This window comes from Panthera onca, chromosome B3 (genome assembly GCF_046562875.1).
Source record: "Panthera onca isolate mPanOnc1 chromosome B3, mPanOnc1 haplotype 2, whole genome shotgun sequence".
NCBI lineage: Eukaryota > Metazoa > Chordata > Mammalia > Carnivora > Felidae > Panthera > Panthera onca.
Window position 1 is genome coordinate 70,350,683 of NC_138344.1, and position 19,094 is coordinate 70,369,776.

The following is a 19,094-nucleotide window of genomic DNA, read 5'->3' on the forward strand; positions in this document are numbered from 1 at the left end:
ATTGAGCTATTCTACTTCTTGGCTGAAAAAATGCACTGGATGGTATTACTTGCAGAGATGTCAGTGAAGAAGAAAACATTAGTGAACATGGAGCGATAGCTATACAAAATGAAACAGGAAGAGATTGAAAACAATTTCCATTCCATAAATGTCTCTACAAGGTAAATGACCATACACAGTGAAAGTAGTAACAATACCTTGTTGAATGTGTTATCTCAGTAGATAACAGCAGACATTAATCTAAAACAGCACCAACACCAGAGTGGGGAGAAGGTCAATGGAAGGAAATGGAAGTTTCACTAATGGGATATTTGTATCACTAACTGTGGTCCATGAGTGTCACCCATGTATTGCAGTTGGACTGTGGTACATCACAATGATCAGTATGTATTTGTGGTCCTAAAATTAACATTAAAGCCACAACAAATTTTTCTGTTCTTCCTGTTTGAGTTTTGGTAGTGTGTGAGTATCTAGGAATTTGTCCATTTCTTCATCTTGTCCAGTTTGTCAGCATATAATTTTTCATCATATTCTCTTTTGATTGTTTGAATTTTTGTGCTGTTGGTTGTGATCTCTCCTCATTTATTCATGATTTTATATGGGTCCTCTTTTTTGATAAGTCTGGCATGGTGTTTCTCAATTTTGTTTACTTTTTCAAAAACCAGTGTTTAGTTTCACTGATCTGTTCTGATTTTTTTTTCATCTTTATCGTTTGTTTCTGCTCTAAACTTTATTTTTTCCCTTCTTCTGATGGCTTTGGGATTTATTTGCTGCTCCTTTTCTAGTTCCTTTAGGTATAAGGTTAGGTTGTGCATTTGGGAACTTGCTTTCTTCTTGAGCTAGATATGATTGAAGTGTATTTTTCTCTGTGACTGCCTTTGCTGCATCCCAAGGATTTAGAGTGTCATATTTTCATTTTCATTTACTTCCATGTATTTTTTAAATTTATTCTTTAATTTCCTGGTTAATACATTCATTCTTCAGTAGGATCTTCCTTAACCTCCATGTATTGAGGGCTTTGCAAATTTTTTCTTGTGGTGATGTCAAGTTTCTTAGCATTATGACTTGAAAATATGCCTGGTATGATGTCACTCATTTTGTACCCATTGAAGGCTGATTTGTGACCTAGTATGTGATCTCTCCTGGAGAATGTTCCATGTGTACTCAACAAGAATATGTATTTCTTGTTGCTATGTATTGCTAAGTCCATCTGGTCCAGTGTGTTACTCAAAGCCATTGTTTCCTTGTTGATTTTCTGCTTAGATGGTATATCCATTGCTTCAAGTTGGTTATTAAAGTCTCCTACTACTATGGTATTATTATCAATAAATTTCTTTATGTTTGTGAATAATTTATTTATATATTTGGGTCCTCTAAGTTAGGGCCATAAATATTTACAATTGTTAGATCTTTGATGGATAGATCACTTAATTATGATATAATGCCCTTCTTCATCACTTGTTACAGTAGTTGTTTTAAAATCTAGGCTGTCTGATATGAGTATGGCTACTATGACCTTCTTTTGAGGTCCATTATCATGATACATGGTTTTCTATCCCCTTACTTTCAACCTGCAGTTGTCTTAGTATAAAATGAGTCTCTTGTAGGCAGCATATAGATGGATCTTATTTTGTTTTGTTTTGTTTTTGTTTTTGTCCATTCTGATACCCTATTTCTTTTTTTGGAGCATTTAGACTATTTACATTCAGAGTGATTATTGAATTTAGTGCCATTGTGTTACCTATAGAGTTGGTACATCCGGTGGTATTCTCTGGTCTTTGTTGTCTTTCCTGCTTTGGTCTTTTTTTTTCTCCACTCAGAGAGTCCCCCTAAAATTTCTTGCAGGGCTGGTTTAGTTGTCATGAACTCCTTTGGTTTTTGTTTGTCTTGGAAAGTCTTTCTCTCTCCTTCTTCTGAATCATAGCCTCAGTGGTTAAAAGGATTCTTGGTGGCATACTTTCCAATTAAACAATTGAATATTTCCTGCCACTCCCTTCTGTCCTGCCACATTTCACTGAAGAGGTCTGATACTAACCTTATGTGTTTACCCTTCTAAGTTAAGGACCTTTTGTTCCCAACTACTTTCAGAATTCTCTTTTTATATTTTTGCAAGTTTCACTATTATATGTCATGGTGTTCACCTGTTTTTGTTGATTTTGAAGGGAATTCTCTGTGCTTGTTTGACTTGGATGGCTTTTTCCTTCCCGAGATTAGGGAACTTCTCTGCTAGAACTTGTTTAATCATTCTGCCCCCTTTCCCTGCTCTTCTGGGACTCCTACGATATAGATATTATTTCACTTTATGGAATTGCTGGGTTCTCCAAGGCTGTCATTTTGATCTAATAGTTTTCTTTCCATCTTCTTATTTCCATGATTTTATCTTCTATATCACCTATTCTGAACTCAGATTCCTCATCCTTATTGTAATTATATCGTCAGTTTGCATCTCAGTTATAGCATTTTTAAATTCATCTTGACTAGTTCTTAGGTCTTTGGTTTCTGCAGGAAGGGTTTCTCTGGTATCTTCTATGATTTTTTCAAACCCACCTAGTAGTCTTCTGACTGTTATTCTAAATTCTTGTTCAGGTATATTGTTTGATGTTCTCTGATCTTTGTAGTCTTTCCTTCTTTGGTCTTTTTTTCCCTCCACCCATAGAGTCCCCCTAAAATTTCTTGCAGGGCTGGTTTAGTGGTCAGGATATACTTTTGAGAAAGTCCCTGGTTGTGATTTCTTCTTGACCTTTCTTTTAGGGAATATTCCTCCATCTTGTCGTTTTGACTAAGTTCCTTTCTTTTGCATGTTTTAAAAGCTTGTTATGTTTGCTGCACCTGATAGTACTGCTGATTAAAGAGGCTTAATACCCTGTCCAGGCCTGGCAGTCCAGGAAGTGTTTCTGGTGTATGATGTGTGTGCTCTGCTGTTGTGTTTTGGCTGTTCTTTCCCACCAGTTAGCCCTCTGCGATCTCCTCCTTGCTTGCTGTGGCGGAGTGTTTGGACCTGTAACTAGATGTGCTTCGATTTGTTTGTGAAGTAACCTTGGGGGGGAAAAGCCTGGAGGAAGCCTGATCCCATAAAAAAGAAAAGGAAGGGGAAAAAAAGAAAACCAAACAGAATAAAAAACTATAAAGCTGATTCCAAGGAAAAAGAAAGGGAAATAAATACAGAAGAAAAAGAAGGTAAAGGAAAAGAATAAAAAGGCCTGATACAAAAAAAGAAAGAAAGAAAGGAAAAGATAAAAAGAAATGACAAAAGCAAAAACAAAAACAAATCAGAAACTATGAACCTGATTCCAAAAGAAAAAATAACTAAGTGGAAAAAAAAGAAAAAGAACAAGTGTTGCCTGTTGGTCCCCGGGGGATGGTGGCTTTGCTGGTCTGAAGAAGAGGCCAGCTGTATTGACTTGGAGTCAGTCTTTCTACAGTTTATAAGCAGTTGCCAGGCACCCAGTGGCAGGGTTCGGTGTAAGCAGGTCCCACGAACAGTGGGGGCCACTGTGTTGCTCTCTAAAGTCCCACTGTGTTGGTGTTGAAGGGAAAATGATGCTACCCCAATCTCTCAGTGAACCTGGGATCTCAAACCCTGGTATTCAGGCAGCCTTACAGAATTGCGAAGGCAGTCAGCATGCCCTGCACCACAACTATCCTCTGCCTTCTTATTGGTGCATGGATGGGATTCAAAACCCAAAGTCTTAAAGGACCCAGCACAAGGTGGACTGGCCCCTCTACTCCAGAAGAGCCCCTCACACTGCTGATGAAAGGCCTTTGGCTGGCACCTGCAGGGTCTTTTGTCCTTGAGGAGTCAATAAAGCTTGTTCCAAAGTACTCCAGGAAGGGGACTGTTCTTTCCCAGTGCATCCTGGAATTTGTTATAACAGGGTAGGCACTCCCGGCCAGCTCCCTTCTTTCCAGGAGCACACACCACAGCTCCACTCCAGAGAAAGTCACACACTTCGAAAATCTCAGAGTTTCAGCTCCACATGCTGTTTGCCAAAAAAAAAAAAAAAAAAAAAAAAAGAACTGGGACACAGTGCTCCCAGTCTCACTCCCAGTCTGTGGTCCAGAGAGGTTTTCCTCTTGTGCTAACTCAATGCTGCACTATCGCAACACCTCTACTTTTTTTTTCTATCTATGAAATAGGCTGCTCCCTTTCATGGCTCCACCGTTTTACATTCCCCAACTCCCATCCATGTACCTCACATGTGTCAAGCTGGCTCCTCCAATGGTGGAGATCTTTCTACCACTCTGCAGGTACATTTCCTGAGTATTCCAAGTAATCTGACCTCAACAGCTTTCTTTGAGGGACGTAGGAAGTCCAGAGCCCCCTACTTCCCCGCTAACATAAGTCCTCCCTCTGTCAGTAATCGGCTAAGAAATTGAATCCGTTATCAAAAATCTGTCAACAATAATAGTCCAGGTCCAGATGGCTTCCTAAGGGAATTCTACCAATGATTTAAAGAAGAGTTAATACCTATTCTTTTCAAACTGTTCAGAAATGGAAAAGAAAACAGAACTGGAGAACAGAAAACAGAAATGGAAGGAAAGCTTCAAAACTCATTCTATGAAGCCAGCATTACCTTGATTCCAAAACCAGAAAAAGATCCCACTAAAAAGGTGAATTATAGGCCAATATTCCTGATGAATCTGTATGCAAAAATTCTGAACAAGATACTAGCAAATTGAATTCAACAGCACATTAAAAGAATTATTCACCATAATCAAGTGGGATTTCATCTTGGGAAGCAGGGCTGGTTCATTATCTGCAAATCAATCAACATAATACACCACATTAATGAAAGGAAGGATAAGAACCATATGCTCCTTTCAAAAGATGCAGAAAAGCATTTGGCAAAATACAGCATTCTTTCTTGATAAAAACTCTTAAGAAAAGAAGGGGTAGAAGGAACATACCTTAACATCATAAAAGCCATATATGAAAGGCCAACAGCTCATATCATCCTCATTGGGGAAAACAGAGAGCTTTCCCCGTAAGGTCTGGGACTTGCCTGGGATGTCTCCTCTCACCACTGTTGTTCAATATAGTATGGGAAGTCCTTGACTCAGCAATCAGACAGCACAAAGAAATAAAAGGCATGCAAATTGGCAAAAAGAAGTCAAACTTTCACTCTTTGCAGATGACATGGTACTCTACATGGAAAGCCCAAAAGCCTCCACCCAAAACTGCTAGAACTGATGTGTGAACTCATCAAAGTCTCAGTGTATAATATCAATGTACAGAAATTGATTGTGTCTCTATACACCAGTAATGAAGCAGAAGAAAGAGAAATCAAGGAATTTATCGCATTTACAATTGCACCAAAAACAATAAGATACCTAGGAATAAACCTACCCAAAGAGGTAAAAGATCAGTACACTGAAAATTACAGAAAGCTCATGAAGGAAATTGAAGAGGACACAAAGAAATGTTAAAACATTCCATGTTCATGGATCAGAAGAACAAACATTGTTAAAATGTTTATATTACTCAAAGCAATCTATGCATTCAATGCACTCCCTATCAAAATAACACCAGCATTCTTCACGGAGCTAGAGCAAAAAATCCTAAAATTTTGTGAAACTAGAAAAGATCCTGAATAGCCAAAGTCACGTTGAAAAAGAAAAGCAAAGCTTGAGGCATCACAATTGCAGACTTGAAGCTGTATTACAGAGCTGTAATAATCAAGACACTATGGTACTGTCACAAAAACAGACACATAGATTAATGAACCAGAATAAAGAACCCAGAAATGGGCCCACAAATATATGGCCAACTAATCTTTGACAAAGCAAGAAAGAGTATGCAATGCAAAAAAGACAGTAACTTCAGCAAACGGCACTGGGAAAACTGGACAGTGACATGAAGAAGAATGAAACTGGACCACTTTCTTACACCATACCCAAAAATTAATTCAAAATGGATGAAATACCTAAATGTGAGACCAGAAAGCATAAAAATCCTACAGGAGCAAACAGCAGCCTCTTTGATCTCGGCCACAGCAACTTCTTACTAGACATGTCTCCCAAGGCAAGGGAAACAAAAGCAAAAATGAACTTTTGGGACCTCATCAAGATAAAAAGCTTCAGCACAACTAAGGAATTAAAAAAAAAAAAGAAACTAAAGGCACATGGTGGAATGGGAGAAGATAATTGCAAATATCATATTGGATAAAAGGTTAGAATCCAAAATCTATAAAGAACTTACCAAACTGAACACCAAAAAACCCAAATAATACAGTGAATAAATGGGCAGAAGACATTAATAGACATTTTTCTAAGGAAGATATCCAGATGGCTAACAGACACATGAAAAGATGCTCAAAATCACTCATCACCAGTGAAATACAAATCAAAACCACAATGAGATAACACCTCATACCTGTCAGAATGGCTAATATAAACAACTCAGGAATCAACTGATGTTGGCTAGGATACAGAGAAAGAGGAACACTTCTGCACTGTTGATGGGAATGCAAACTGGTGCAGCCAGCCACTGTGGAAACAGTATGGAGATACCTCAGAAAATTAAAAATAGGATTAACATATTAGCCAGTACTTCCACTGTTTGGTGTTTAAACAAAGAAAATTCAAAAAACTAATTTGAAAAGATTTATGTACTTCTAAATTTATTGCAGTATTATATATAATAGCCAACATATGGAAGCAACCAAAGTGTCTATCACTAGATGAATGGATAAGGAAGATATAGTATATACACACTGTAATATTATAGCCATAAAAAAGAATGGAGTCTTGCCATTTGCAACAGCATGGATGGACTTAGAAGGTGTCATGTTAAGTGAAATAAGTCAGACAGAGAAAGACAAACACCGTAAGATTTCACTCATGTGTAATCAACATGCACACACACACACACACACACACACACAAACCCAAATGAATAAAAAACAACAACAAAGAGCAGAATTAGAGATATAAATACAGAGAACAAACTGATGGCTTCCATAGGTGAGGCAGGTGGGGGGATGGGCAAAATAGGTGAAGGTGAGTGGGAGATACAGGCTTCCAGGTATGGAAAAAACAAGTCACAGGAATAAAAGAAACAGCATAAGAAATATAGTCAATGATATTATAATAGTTATTTATGGTGACAGATGGAGCTACAATTCTGGTGAGCATAGGAGCATACTGTATAAATTTGTCTAATCACTATGTTGTATACCTGAAACTAATGTAATATGTGTGTCAACTATATGCAAATTTAAAAATTCATATAAAAATAAAAAAAATTAAATATTTTTAAAAGGGAAACATAAAAAATTTTAAAAGACGTCAAAAGAGGTGGCCCCCAAGATGTTTGGATAATTTTAGGTTTTCTATTTTCCTTTGGAAATCTTTACAGTTTCCACAGACTCACTGTATTACTTAATAAATACAGGCTTACTATCTGAAGCAGACTACTAACTCTTCCTCTGCTCTCACTTTTGCTGCATTGTATTTTCTACTTAAGAGTACGGATGTATGGCAAACTATAATGTTTGCTGGATCCCATCCCTCCCTTTCTCAAAACACTTCATTGGCTTTACCTTGACGATAAAAAGGAATCCACTGTGCCTGAAAACTCTGGTCTCTTCCTTTCTATAATATCTCAGCATATGTCTTCTCTCATTTATTCATAAGTCTCCTTCACAAGGTCTACCTTTAAAACCTAAAACTCTTTGTCACATCACAATGTCTATTTACACTGGCCCTTTTACTGATGTACTCTTTCCCCTGCTCAGATGTCTAACTCTAGAGCTTGCTTAATGTGTTGGTATAAATGTCTCCTCTTAAAGTGATCTTCTGAAACCACCACACCTAACACAGATCCCCTCCCCTTTGATATTCTCTCTGGAACAGGCATCAGGTCTCTGTCTATAATCACGTATCTGTATTGCTTTGGGCAGTGCTTGGTACCTAGTAAATATTTTTCTAGATGTTTCATGAATGACTTATTCCAGCTGAAAAAACATTGACATGTTATCTGGTTGAGCAAGCTATGTTAAGCAGTTCATGGTTTTAGTTTTTAGCATTTTAGTTGATACTGATTCTTCAAAAATTATTTGAATACTAAAGATGTTGGAAAATATATTTTTCTGCATATTTTTTAAATTATAAAGATGATTAGCGTATTGAGGATATATAGTGAGAAAGTGTTCTTATCCTCATTCAAATCACAATACCTCTGTGCAGACTCCATATGGTTGACAAATAGTAATAGATATTTTAACAAGAATAAGTTATAAATGCAACTTTAGATGAGTTCAAGCCCTGCATCGGGCTTTGCACTGACAGTGCAGAGACTGCATGGGATTCTCTATCTCCCTCTCTCTCTGCCCCTCCCCAATCATGTTGTCTGTCTTTCTCAAAATAAACTTAAAAAATACAACTTTATAATTCTTTTTATATGCTGTTGAATTCGATTTGCTAGTATCTTATTGAGAGTTTTTGCATCCATATTCATCAGGGATATTGGCCTGTAGTTCTTTTTTTTTTTTTTTTCTTTTCTGCTGGGTCTCTATCTGGTTTAGGAATCAAAGTAATGCTGGCTTCATAGAATGAGTCTGGAAGTTTTCCTTCCCTTTCTATTTCTTGGAATAGCTTGAGAAGGATAGATGTTATCTCTGCTTTAAATGTCTGGTAGAATTCCCCTGGGAAACCATCTGGTCCTGGACTCTTATTTGTTGGGAGATTTTTGATAACTGATTCAATTTCTTCGCTGGTTATGGGTCTGTTCAAGTTTTCTATTTCTTCCTGTTTGAGTTTTGGAAGTGCGTGGGTGCTTAGGAATTTGTCCATTTCTTCCAGGTTGTCCAGTGTCTTGGCATATAATTTTTCATAGTATCCCCTGATAATTGCTTGTATTTCTGAGGGATTGGTTGTAAGAATTCCATTTTCATTCATGATTTTATCTATTTGGGTCATCTCCCTTTTCTTTTTGAGAAGCCTGGCTAGAGGTTTATCAATTTTGTTTATTTTTTCAAAAAACAAACTCTTGCTTTCATTGATATGCTCTATAGTTTTTTTTTTGTTTTTTTGTTTTTTTTTTTTTAGATTCTGTATTGCTTATTTCTGCTCTGATCTTTATAATTTCTCTTCTTCTGCTGGGTTTGGGGTGTCTTTGCTGTTCTGCTTCTATTTCCTTTAGGTGTGCTGTTAGATTTTTGTATTTTGTATTTTGTATTTTTCTTGTTTCTTAAGATAGGCCTGGATTGCAATGTATTTTCCTCTCAGGACTGCCTTTGCTGCATCCCGAAGCATTTAGATTATTTTATTTTCATTTTTATTTGTTTCCCTGTATTTTTAAATTTCTTCTCTAATTGCCTGGTTGACCCATTCATTCTTTAGTAGGGTGTTCTTTAACCTCCATGCTTTTGGAGGTTTTCCAGACTTTTTCCTGTGGTGGATTTCAAGCTTCATAGCACTGTGGTCTGAAAGTGTGCATGGTATGATCTCAATTTTTTTATACGTATGAAGGGCTGTTTTGTGACCCAGTATGTGATCTATCTTGGAGAATGTTCCATGTGCACTCAAGAAGAAAGTATATTCTGTTGCTTTGGGATGCAGAGTTCTAAATACATCTGTCAAGTCCATCTGATCCAATGTATCATTCAGGGCCCTTGTTTCTTTATTGATCCTGTGTCTAGATGATCTATCCATTGTTGTAAGTGGAGTATTAAAGTCCCCCGCAATTACCACATTCTTATCAATAAGGTTGCTTATGTTTGTGATTAATTTGTTTTATATATTTGGGGGCTCCCATATTCAGCACATAGACATTTATTTATTTATTTATTTATTTATTTATTTATTTATTTATTTATTATAGAAAGATATGGGTTTAGAATCATTGTGATGTCTGTAGGTTTCATGCTTGTAGTGATGTCTCTGGTACTTTGTCTCACAGGATCCCCCTTAGGATCTCTTGTAGGGCTGGTTTAGTGGTGATGAATTCCTTCAGTTTTTGTTTGCTTGGGAAGACCTTTAGCTCTCCTTCTATTCTGAATGACAGACTTGCTGGATAAAGGATTCTTGACTGCATATTTTTTCTGTTCATCACATTGAAGATTTCCTGCCATTTCTTTCTGGCCTGCCAAATTTCAGTCCATAGATCTGTCACTAGTCCTACTGGTCTTCCTTTATATGTTAGAGCGTGTTTATCCCTAGCTGCTTTCAGAATTCTCTCTTTATCCTTGTATTTTGCCAGTTTCACTATGATATGTTGTGCAGAAGATCGATTCAAGTTATGTCTGAAGGGAGTTCTCTGTGCCTCTTGGATTTCAATGCCTGTTTCCTTCCCCAGATCAGGCAAGTTCTCAACTATGATTTGTTCAAGTACACCTTGAGCCCCTTTCTCTCTCTCTTCCTCTTCTGGAATCCCTATTATACGCATATTGTTGTGCTTGATTGCATAACTTAGTTCTCTAATTCTCCCCTCATACTCCTGGATTTTTTTATCTATCTTTTTCTCAGCTTCCTCTTTTTCCATAATTTTATCTTCTAAATCACCTATTCTCTCCTCTGCCTCTTCAATCTGAGCTGCGGTCACCTCCATTTTATTTTGCACCTCATTTATAGCATTTTTAGCTCCTTATGACTGTTTCTTAGTCCCTTGATCTCTACAGTAGATTTTCTGCTGTCCTCTATACTGTTTTCAAGCCCAGCAATTAATTTTATGACTATTGTTCTAAATTCTCGTTCTGTTACATTGCTTAAATAGTTTTTGATCAATTCGTTAGCTGTCACTAATTCCTGGAGTTTCTTTGGAGGAGAATTCTTCCATTTCGTCATTTTGGATAGTCCCTGGAGTGGCATGGAACTGCAGGGCTCTTCCCCTGTGCTGTCTAGAGTAACTTGTGCTGGTTGGTGGGGCCGCAGTCAGACCCGATGTCTGCCCCCAGCCCACCACTGGGGCCACAGTCAGACTGGTGTGTACCTTATCTTCCCCTCTCCCAGGGGCAGGACTCACTTTGGAGTGGTGTGGCCTCTGTCTGGGCTACTTGTACACTGCCAGGCTTGTGGTACTACTTCTATGGGATCTGGCGTATTAGCCAGGGTGGATCTGCAAGGTGCACAGGGACGGGTGGGGCAGGCTCAGCTCGCTTTGCCTTCGGTGTTCCCCTGTGGGAGGGGCCCTGCAGCACCAGGAGGGAGGCAGATCTGTTGGAGGGATGGATCCACAGAAGCACAGCGTTGGGTGTTTGCGCAGTGCAAGCAAGTTCAGTGATGGGAACTGGTTCCCTTTGGGATTTCGGCTGGGGGCTGGGAGAGGGAGATGGTGCTTCCCAGCCCCTTTGTTCCCCGCTAAGCTGAGGTCTGTCTTCCGGGGCCCAACACCTCTCCCTCCCGGTGTCCTCTCGCCCTCCCGCTGTCCAAGCAGAGCTGTTGACTTTTAGCATTCCAGATGTTAAGTCCCTCTGGCTGTCAGAACTCACGCAGTCCAGCCCCTCTGCTTTTGCAAGTCAGACTCGGGGGCTCTGCCTTGCCGGGCGGGTTGCCACTCTACCACCCTGGCTCCCTCCCACCAGTCCATGTAGTGCACCCGCCTCTCCACCCTTCCTACCCTCTTCCATGGGCCTCTTGTCTATGCTTGGCTCCAGAGAGTCCATTCTGCTAGTCTTCTGGTGGTTTTCTTGGTTATTTAGGCAGGTGTGGGTGGAATCTAAGACAGGACGCGGTGAGCCCAGTGTCGTCCTACGCCACCATCTTCTCAACTCCCAAAATACAAATTTATAAATAAAAATTGAAACTAAACATATTTTTATATACTAAGCCATTGCAAATTGATAAAGCTTTTGAAAAAAGACATATGATTAGATACTTTAAACATTGATCAGGGTTGTTTCCCTGAATTCTAGGACAAGGAAGTAAAAGGAAATAATGAGTGTACACTTATTTATGTATTGAATCTGTTCTATGAATATTTTCCATTAGATTTTTAATAAAACTGATCTTAAATATTCCATTAATTCTGAGGGAAGAGTGTTGATACTATTTAATATTTTATTTTAATTTTTCTGCTAAGTATTTAAGATTCAAAACCCCAAATAGCAGACAACACAAAACAATCAGCTGTTACAGACTTATTTAGAAAGTGAGCCAGGAACCAATATGATAGCTTGTGAGTCTCTTAATGGCTGCTTTCATTTCTTGATTCCTCAGAGTATAAATAATTGGATTAAGGAGGGGAGTGATTATAGAGTAAAAAACAGAAAGAAACTTATCTGCAGAGTAACTCTTGAACGGGAAAACATAGATGAAGATAGTGGGGCCAAAGAAGAGAGTGACCACAGTGATGTGAGCAGACAGTGTGGACACTGCCTTAGAGGATGCACTGGAGGAGTGCTGCCAGATGGTGACCACCATGACAATGTAGGATATGAGCAGGAGAATGAAGCAGATCAGGGACAGGAGTCCACTATTTGCAATCACCAAGAGCTCTAGGATATAGGTCTCAGTGCAGGCAAGCTTGATGACCAGGGGAAGGTCACAGAAAATGCTGTCCACAACATTGGGACCACAGAAAGGTAAACCTACCGTGAAAACCATCTGGCTTGTGGTATGTATGGATCCAATTGCCCATGAGAGCAGCAGAAACCCGATGAGCACCCTGTGATTCATGATGGTCTGATACTGCAAGGGCTTGCATATGGCAACATACCTGTCTATGGCCATAGCTATCAGAAGAGACATCTCTCCACCCCCAAAGAAGTGCACAAAAAACATCTGAGCCATGCAGCCCCACAGGGAGATGGTCTTGCGTTTTCTAAGGAGGTCTGCAATCACTTTGGGAGTTGTAACAGAAGAAAGACATAAATCAAAAAATGATAAATTTGCCAGAAAGAAATACATGGGGGAGTGAAGATGTGTATCAACTATCACAGAGATCACAATGAGGAGGTTTCCTACTATGATGGCTACATAGACAAGGAAGAAGACTGCAAAAAAGAATATTTGAATTTCTCGAGAAGTGTAAAGTCCCAGCAAGATGAACTCAGACACACTTGATCTGTTGTTCAGGAGATCCATTCATCCTTGTAATGAATTTCAGAAGTTGCCTAGAAGAGAAAAAAAAAACACACACAGGATGTCATAGGGACTGGCAAGTCTGTAAACCTTGTCTTTATTTCCATCCTGTCTCTTATGCAGGCAAACAAATGTATGACACGATGACTACTTCATAGATATTTAGCAGGAGGTATTTCACAGGACCACATGACAGTTGATAGTGGAAGGAATTGAGCCTACTAAATGAAATATGTATGTTGATTAATAGGGGCAAGGTCAGTTAGGTATTTGAGAAAACCTCTCCCTTGTTCAGCTGTAGAGCAGACTGTGTGAATTCATAAGTTACTAGAATAATAGAGAAGACTTTGGAAGCCATCAGCAAAAGTGATTTTTATCACTTGCAGGAGGTGCATTTACTGACACATTTTTATGAAATTCTCAAAAGGCAGTAACAATTTGCCATAAATATTGCTGAAATTATATGAAGTGCATTATGATTCTTGAAAAGAACTGATTATAGACCATGAGCATATTGTTGATAGAAAGTTGCATGTGGAGACAGTTATCTAATTAACTGAGATCAAACCCAATTACTGAGGAAAGATTAAGTTATTTAGACTAGACTGTCAAAACCACAGATACTCATCTACACGTTGCCAGACTCTTCAGTTCACGTGATCAGACGTAAAGTGTGTCCCAACTGTGCATTCTTCTCCAGTTGTTGCAAACATGAACAAAGATCTATTTTTATCTGATATTCTTTCTAGGTCATATGACTTCACAGATAAAAGTATATAGAAACACCTAAATCTTGTTCCACTTTCCTCCATTAGTGAGGGGTAAAGAGTAAGGTGAATCATTTACCTTTGTAAATATGATTTAACAAGACTTTAAATGTGATATATTCTTTGAAAAGAGTACTATCTTGGGTTACTTAGCCTCCTTGGATCTATCCTTCTTCACAATTATTTCCCTTAAAGTTCTTTCAATCTCTGACTTTGTCAAAGATGGAAAAAAAGTCAGAGCTATGTTGCTGACTGAGGTGGATTCAGGCAAGCTAAATGAACTTTTAAAAAAGACACACAAATAAAGGGAATAGGTCAGTGCTCATTCTATATAAATTCACCTGGTTAAGACCTTCCTTGTTTGGATGATTTTAGCTCTTTTTTTCAAGTCTTATTTCAGGCAAGTTGTTCATCTTCAGTCTTTTCCTTGCTTTTATGAGAGCCTAGACCAAAGGCTAATACAGATTGTCACCAAACAAAACAAAACAAAACAAAACAAAACAAAAAAAACACAAAAGAATATACGTGATTTGGGGATACATGTAATCTTTTAGTTACATAGTTCAAAATTTTAAAATTGTATATCTGGGTAACCATAGTGAATACTTAATTTATGCTCTTTTCTCTGCATGGTTACTGTCACCAAGACACACAGTTCTTGTAACGGCCCATAATTTTCCATTATGTTTGACACTATCATCCAAAGTAGCATAAAAACGTCCTTCTTTCAGAAGGTAATAAAACAGGAAATGCACATCTTTGATAGTTCTCATTCACAGGTGTGAATCTGTATTTCTTCTTTGTACCTTGTACTCTTAACTGTAGAACAATGATCTCATCTGCACTATAGCCCCTGGACTTTCTGTGTTTCCTTGAAGCACTTAATAGGTTTACTTGCAGGTGCACATGGGTGTGGCAAAGACAGAGTCCTAGACAAGATGCTATCTCAGTGTTTTAACTATTTGGCCATTTTCAGACTGTTACCATAGGAAAGTTGAATTTTCTCATAAGCTTTTCTAGCAATCCCTAACAAGTATAATGATGGCATCAATATTTTATGAGTGGTGACATTCTATGATTTTCAAAGCTCTGAATCAGGCGTTTTATCCTCACATTTCTGTCATTTGTCTCTTTTAAAAATAATTGCATTTCTAAAACAACAAAGGCACTTTCTCAATATTTCTGCTATAATTTAAAGAATAAAATCATTCAACCTGATAAGTATAACTGAAGAATTTGAACATACCCAGATTTCTTTAGTCTAAGAATAATTTATCGGCTTGGACTGCTATTATAATCTAATTTCCAATAATCATTGGTATAGTGTTTTCTGATTTTTGTATTTTTTTTCCAATTGTAGCAAGATTATGTTTGTTCCAGATTAATTTTTGAAATCCATTGAGCCTTCCTCTCAGTTTCATTTGGCACTGTTTTTAACACTTATGGATACATTTAATGTTATTAATGAGAATAATGTGATCGATGTGGTATGTAGATAGAGTAGCATGTCAAGATTATGTAACCTACCAGTTTGCACTTGGACTTCAGAGGTAACATCCGTATGAAATGGATACTTAATCTTCATCATCCAGTGACTTATTTTCTTCTCTGGACTTCAAAAGACAGCAGTATATAAGTGTATCTCTTGGTAGGAGGCACAAAGGAGAGAACTCATTTGATTGTTTTAGATTCCTCAGAGACCAGTAGTAAGAAAGTAATTGGGATTGTTAAAAAAGACTTTTGACATTGCAGAAAGAAGATACCATTTTTCACCTATAAAATTGATAATACTTTAAAGGCAATAATCCATACTCAGGCAGTGGAGAGATAGGACTAGAGTTGAATAATGAGAATTTTATATGATGTTCTTTCTTTTGTAGTAGTTTGTTTTCTACAAAAAGCATTCATAAATGTGATATTTAGGAAAAATATAAATGATCTAGATTATTTTTATTTTACATTGTATTAAGGCTGAGATTTTCACATAAACTCAAATCTTTCTGAACTTTTCAGAAATAATGTGAAATAAATTTCATCATTCCAATTAAATAATAATTCATTCCACTAAGAATTTGTTATGCTTTGTTTATTACCTTTCAAATTTGCTCATAAATCAGGCTCTTCTTTGGGAGTACTCATTTCCTGTTTTGTTTTCCTGGATAATTTTTGTGGTGTTACTACTTACTTTACTAGTCATTAGTTTACAGTATATTTAATGTATGGAAAGGCAAATCTGTTGTCATTGCTTTATTCATTCAGAGTGTTCTTGCTTATTCTTATATATTTTATTCTGAATTAAATAAATATATTTTCTAAAGTTAAAACAAGTTCCATTGGTATTTTAATATCACAGTATTAAACCTATAAGAAAAGTAGAAAAAAATGAACAGAATTACAAAATTGAGTCTTTCATCCAGAAGGATTTTAATGTCATTCTAAATGTCTGCCTACTTTTATGATACAATACATTCTAATCTTCTAATCTTGGTAACATATTTTTTGTTCAGTGTAATTTTGCATATTTCCTACTTTCCTATTCTATGATCTTTTTCTTTAACATAATTTGCTTTATTGCTATTGTTTCCATTTATTATATATTTATGTGGTACATGGTATCATTGTGGAAATCTCTTTTGTCATTTTTTTTTGCCAGTTCAGTGTCCTATTTTCTTGAAGGTACTGGCAAAATGATCTACAGACATTAATAACTTTTTTTTTCTTCTTATACATTTCCTGTGCCTTATTCCATTAACTAAAAGGTGACAGTAATGCTGAAAAACAGTGATGACAACTGGATATAGCAGAATTTGTTATAGTTTCCCAAACATGACCCTTCCTTCTTTCTTGAAAATGAAAGATCATTTTCTTATTTTTTTATAGTTTATTTATTTATTTTGAGAGAGTAAGCAGGAGCAGTTGAGGTGCAGAGAGAGAGGGATAGAGAGAATCCCAAGTAGTTTGCATGCTTAGCACAGACTCCAATGTGGGACTTGATCTTACAACTGTGAGATAATGACATGAGCCAAAATCAGGAGTCAGTGGCCTAACTGTCTGAGCCTACCCAGGTGCCCCCAAAGCTCATTTTGTGGGATGGGGTGTCTATCAACTTCCATGGAGTCTCCAACCCTGTCCACAAAGCTGCATCTCACTACACTGTGGCAATCACTGTTTAATTTTCCTCACCAGTTTAGCAGTTAGTACAGACAGTGTAAGAGACTCCGCTGAGTAGTCTTCCCCCATTCCTCATTCAAAACAGATGTCTGAATTCATTAAGTGGCATTGTGAAGCCTGCCATGTGACAGAAGTGGCAAATAACATGAAAGTAAATAGTATTAACAGGCAGCTACTGGTGAAAATTCTTTAGAGGAGCTGACTTCTGGTAGAGTCAAGCACTTTGCCTATCCTCAGCTCCATATTTCCTCAGGTCTAATTGCAATAGTGTTGTTGTTATACTAACATTAAGTACCATAAATATTTACAGTTCAGTGCTATCAGTTAAACATATATAAAGCAGGAGGAGTTTAATTCATTAAACTAGTGACATGAAGGCTGAGATGCTAATAGGAAATGTTTGGGGAAACCAAAGATGAACATCAAATGGAATCTACCACCAAATCCAATCTGGAGCAGCAAGAGAAGACACAGTCTTACCACAGCCCCAGGGTAATGACATGTATTCATTTTCTTCTTCTCCCTCAAAAAATTTCCCCAAAACTAGAAGCTTCATCCAACCCAAATTTCTTACCTCGTAGTTGGATAAGTCTGAAATCCAACTTTTCTCTCTCTGGGATACAATGAAGTTGTTGGCAGGACGATATTCCTTATTGGCTTTGGGGGAAGAAACTACTCCCAGACTCAGCCTGGCTGAGGGCCAACTTTAGTTCCAGGTGTTTGTAGAATAACATTTCCACTTCCTTGCTGATCTTTGTCAGACATTATTCTCACTTTCTATACATTGCCTGTATTCTTTGGTCACATCTTCTTCCTCTTCGAAGCCAGAAATATTGAATCAAATCCTCCTCAAGATCCATCCTTTCTGGATTTCTTTTTTCTTTCTCTAGATCCATGAAGAGTTCAATGCTTTTAAAAACTCATGCATTTCATTGAGGCCACCCACATTAACTAGGATAACCTCCCTATTTCAAGGTTTATAAATAATCATATTGTCAAAGTTCAATTTACCATGTAAGGTGACGTATTCACAAGTTCCAATATTAGGGTGTGGACCTCTTTGGGAGATGATTATTCTGAGTATAACGGCTTATACACAAAGGTGGGAAATGTAGTGGCCAATTTCACGAGGAGAGCTAGAGCCATGGAAGTGTTGCTGAGTTCTAGAATGAGCCAGAGAACTACTGAAGATATTTGGGCTAAGGCAGAGTGTGTGTGTGTGTGTGTGTGTGTGTGTGTGTGTATGTGTGTATTCGTTTTCTTTTCCTCCCACCCTATATTAATCTAACAGTGATATCCATTTGTAACCATCTGGAGGTCAAGAAATGCTAGGGTGCTGGAAATGCAGTCTTCATGAATCAGGGCTTCCTGTAATAAGAGAAAATTTATAGAATGGAAAAAGGATGGATTGGAAGGAAAATGGGACTATAATGGCACACATCCTTTTATTATTTACTCTTTCTGGAGTATAAATGTGTGAGGAATTTTTACAGACATTTTGGGAGAAATTATTTAAAAATGAACATACATACATGGGGTTTTGGAGTCTCCGTTGATAGTGTGGCACTGTTACACATACATTGGACTAAGATGCTATAATTGTTTTACACTAGAAAATAAAAGCTCTAATTTAATTATAACATTGTAATCATGGCTGGTTAAAGGCAGACCAAAAATTTAGGTCAAGGACATGTGATGTGCACTTACTTAAAGAGAAGTTAAGTGAAATTTTCAATATTCCTAAGATAGGGCATAGGACAAACAACACTTTTTTCTTCCCAGATTAAGCCACTGTGACGAATTAAGTGTGAGGACAAAAACCATTATCATTTAGGATGGCAGGGTCTTGCCACATTTGTGAAATTTTGGAGAGTTTATCCAGGGCAAGGATGCTGAGGCATCTCCTTAAAAGTTAAAGTATTGCATCTTGTACCATCGCTGTGCCACTAAGAAGAAAGCATAATGTCTGGTAGTCCTCTCCAAGTTTTAGAGGCAGTGTATTCCAACTTGTATATAATATTTATTGATCGACATGAGGTTTCCAGTTTTGTAAACTTAGTTCAGGGGAGGCATCTTATCAGATCTAGAACAAAGTAAAAGTAGCCTTACCCCTAGGGCCATTTATCCAGGTTAATC

General features: G+C 37.5%; 1 protein-coding gene across 1 annotated transcript; it reads right to left on the bottom strand.

Annotated features, from left to right (window-relative positions):
* Positions 1-12,081: 12,081 nt before the first annotated feature.
* LOC144616589 (olfactory receptor 4K13-like) lies at positions 12,082-13,023 on the bottom strand. The gene has a single exon (XM_078447725.2). It carries the CDS (start codon positions 13,021-13,023, stop codon positions 12,082-12,084), a length of 942 nt encoding a protein of 313 aa, XP_078303851.2.
* Positions 13,024-19,094: the final 6,071 nt, after the last annotated feature.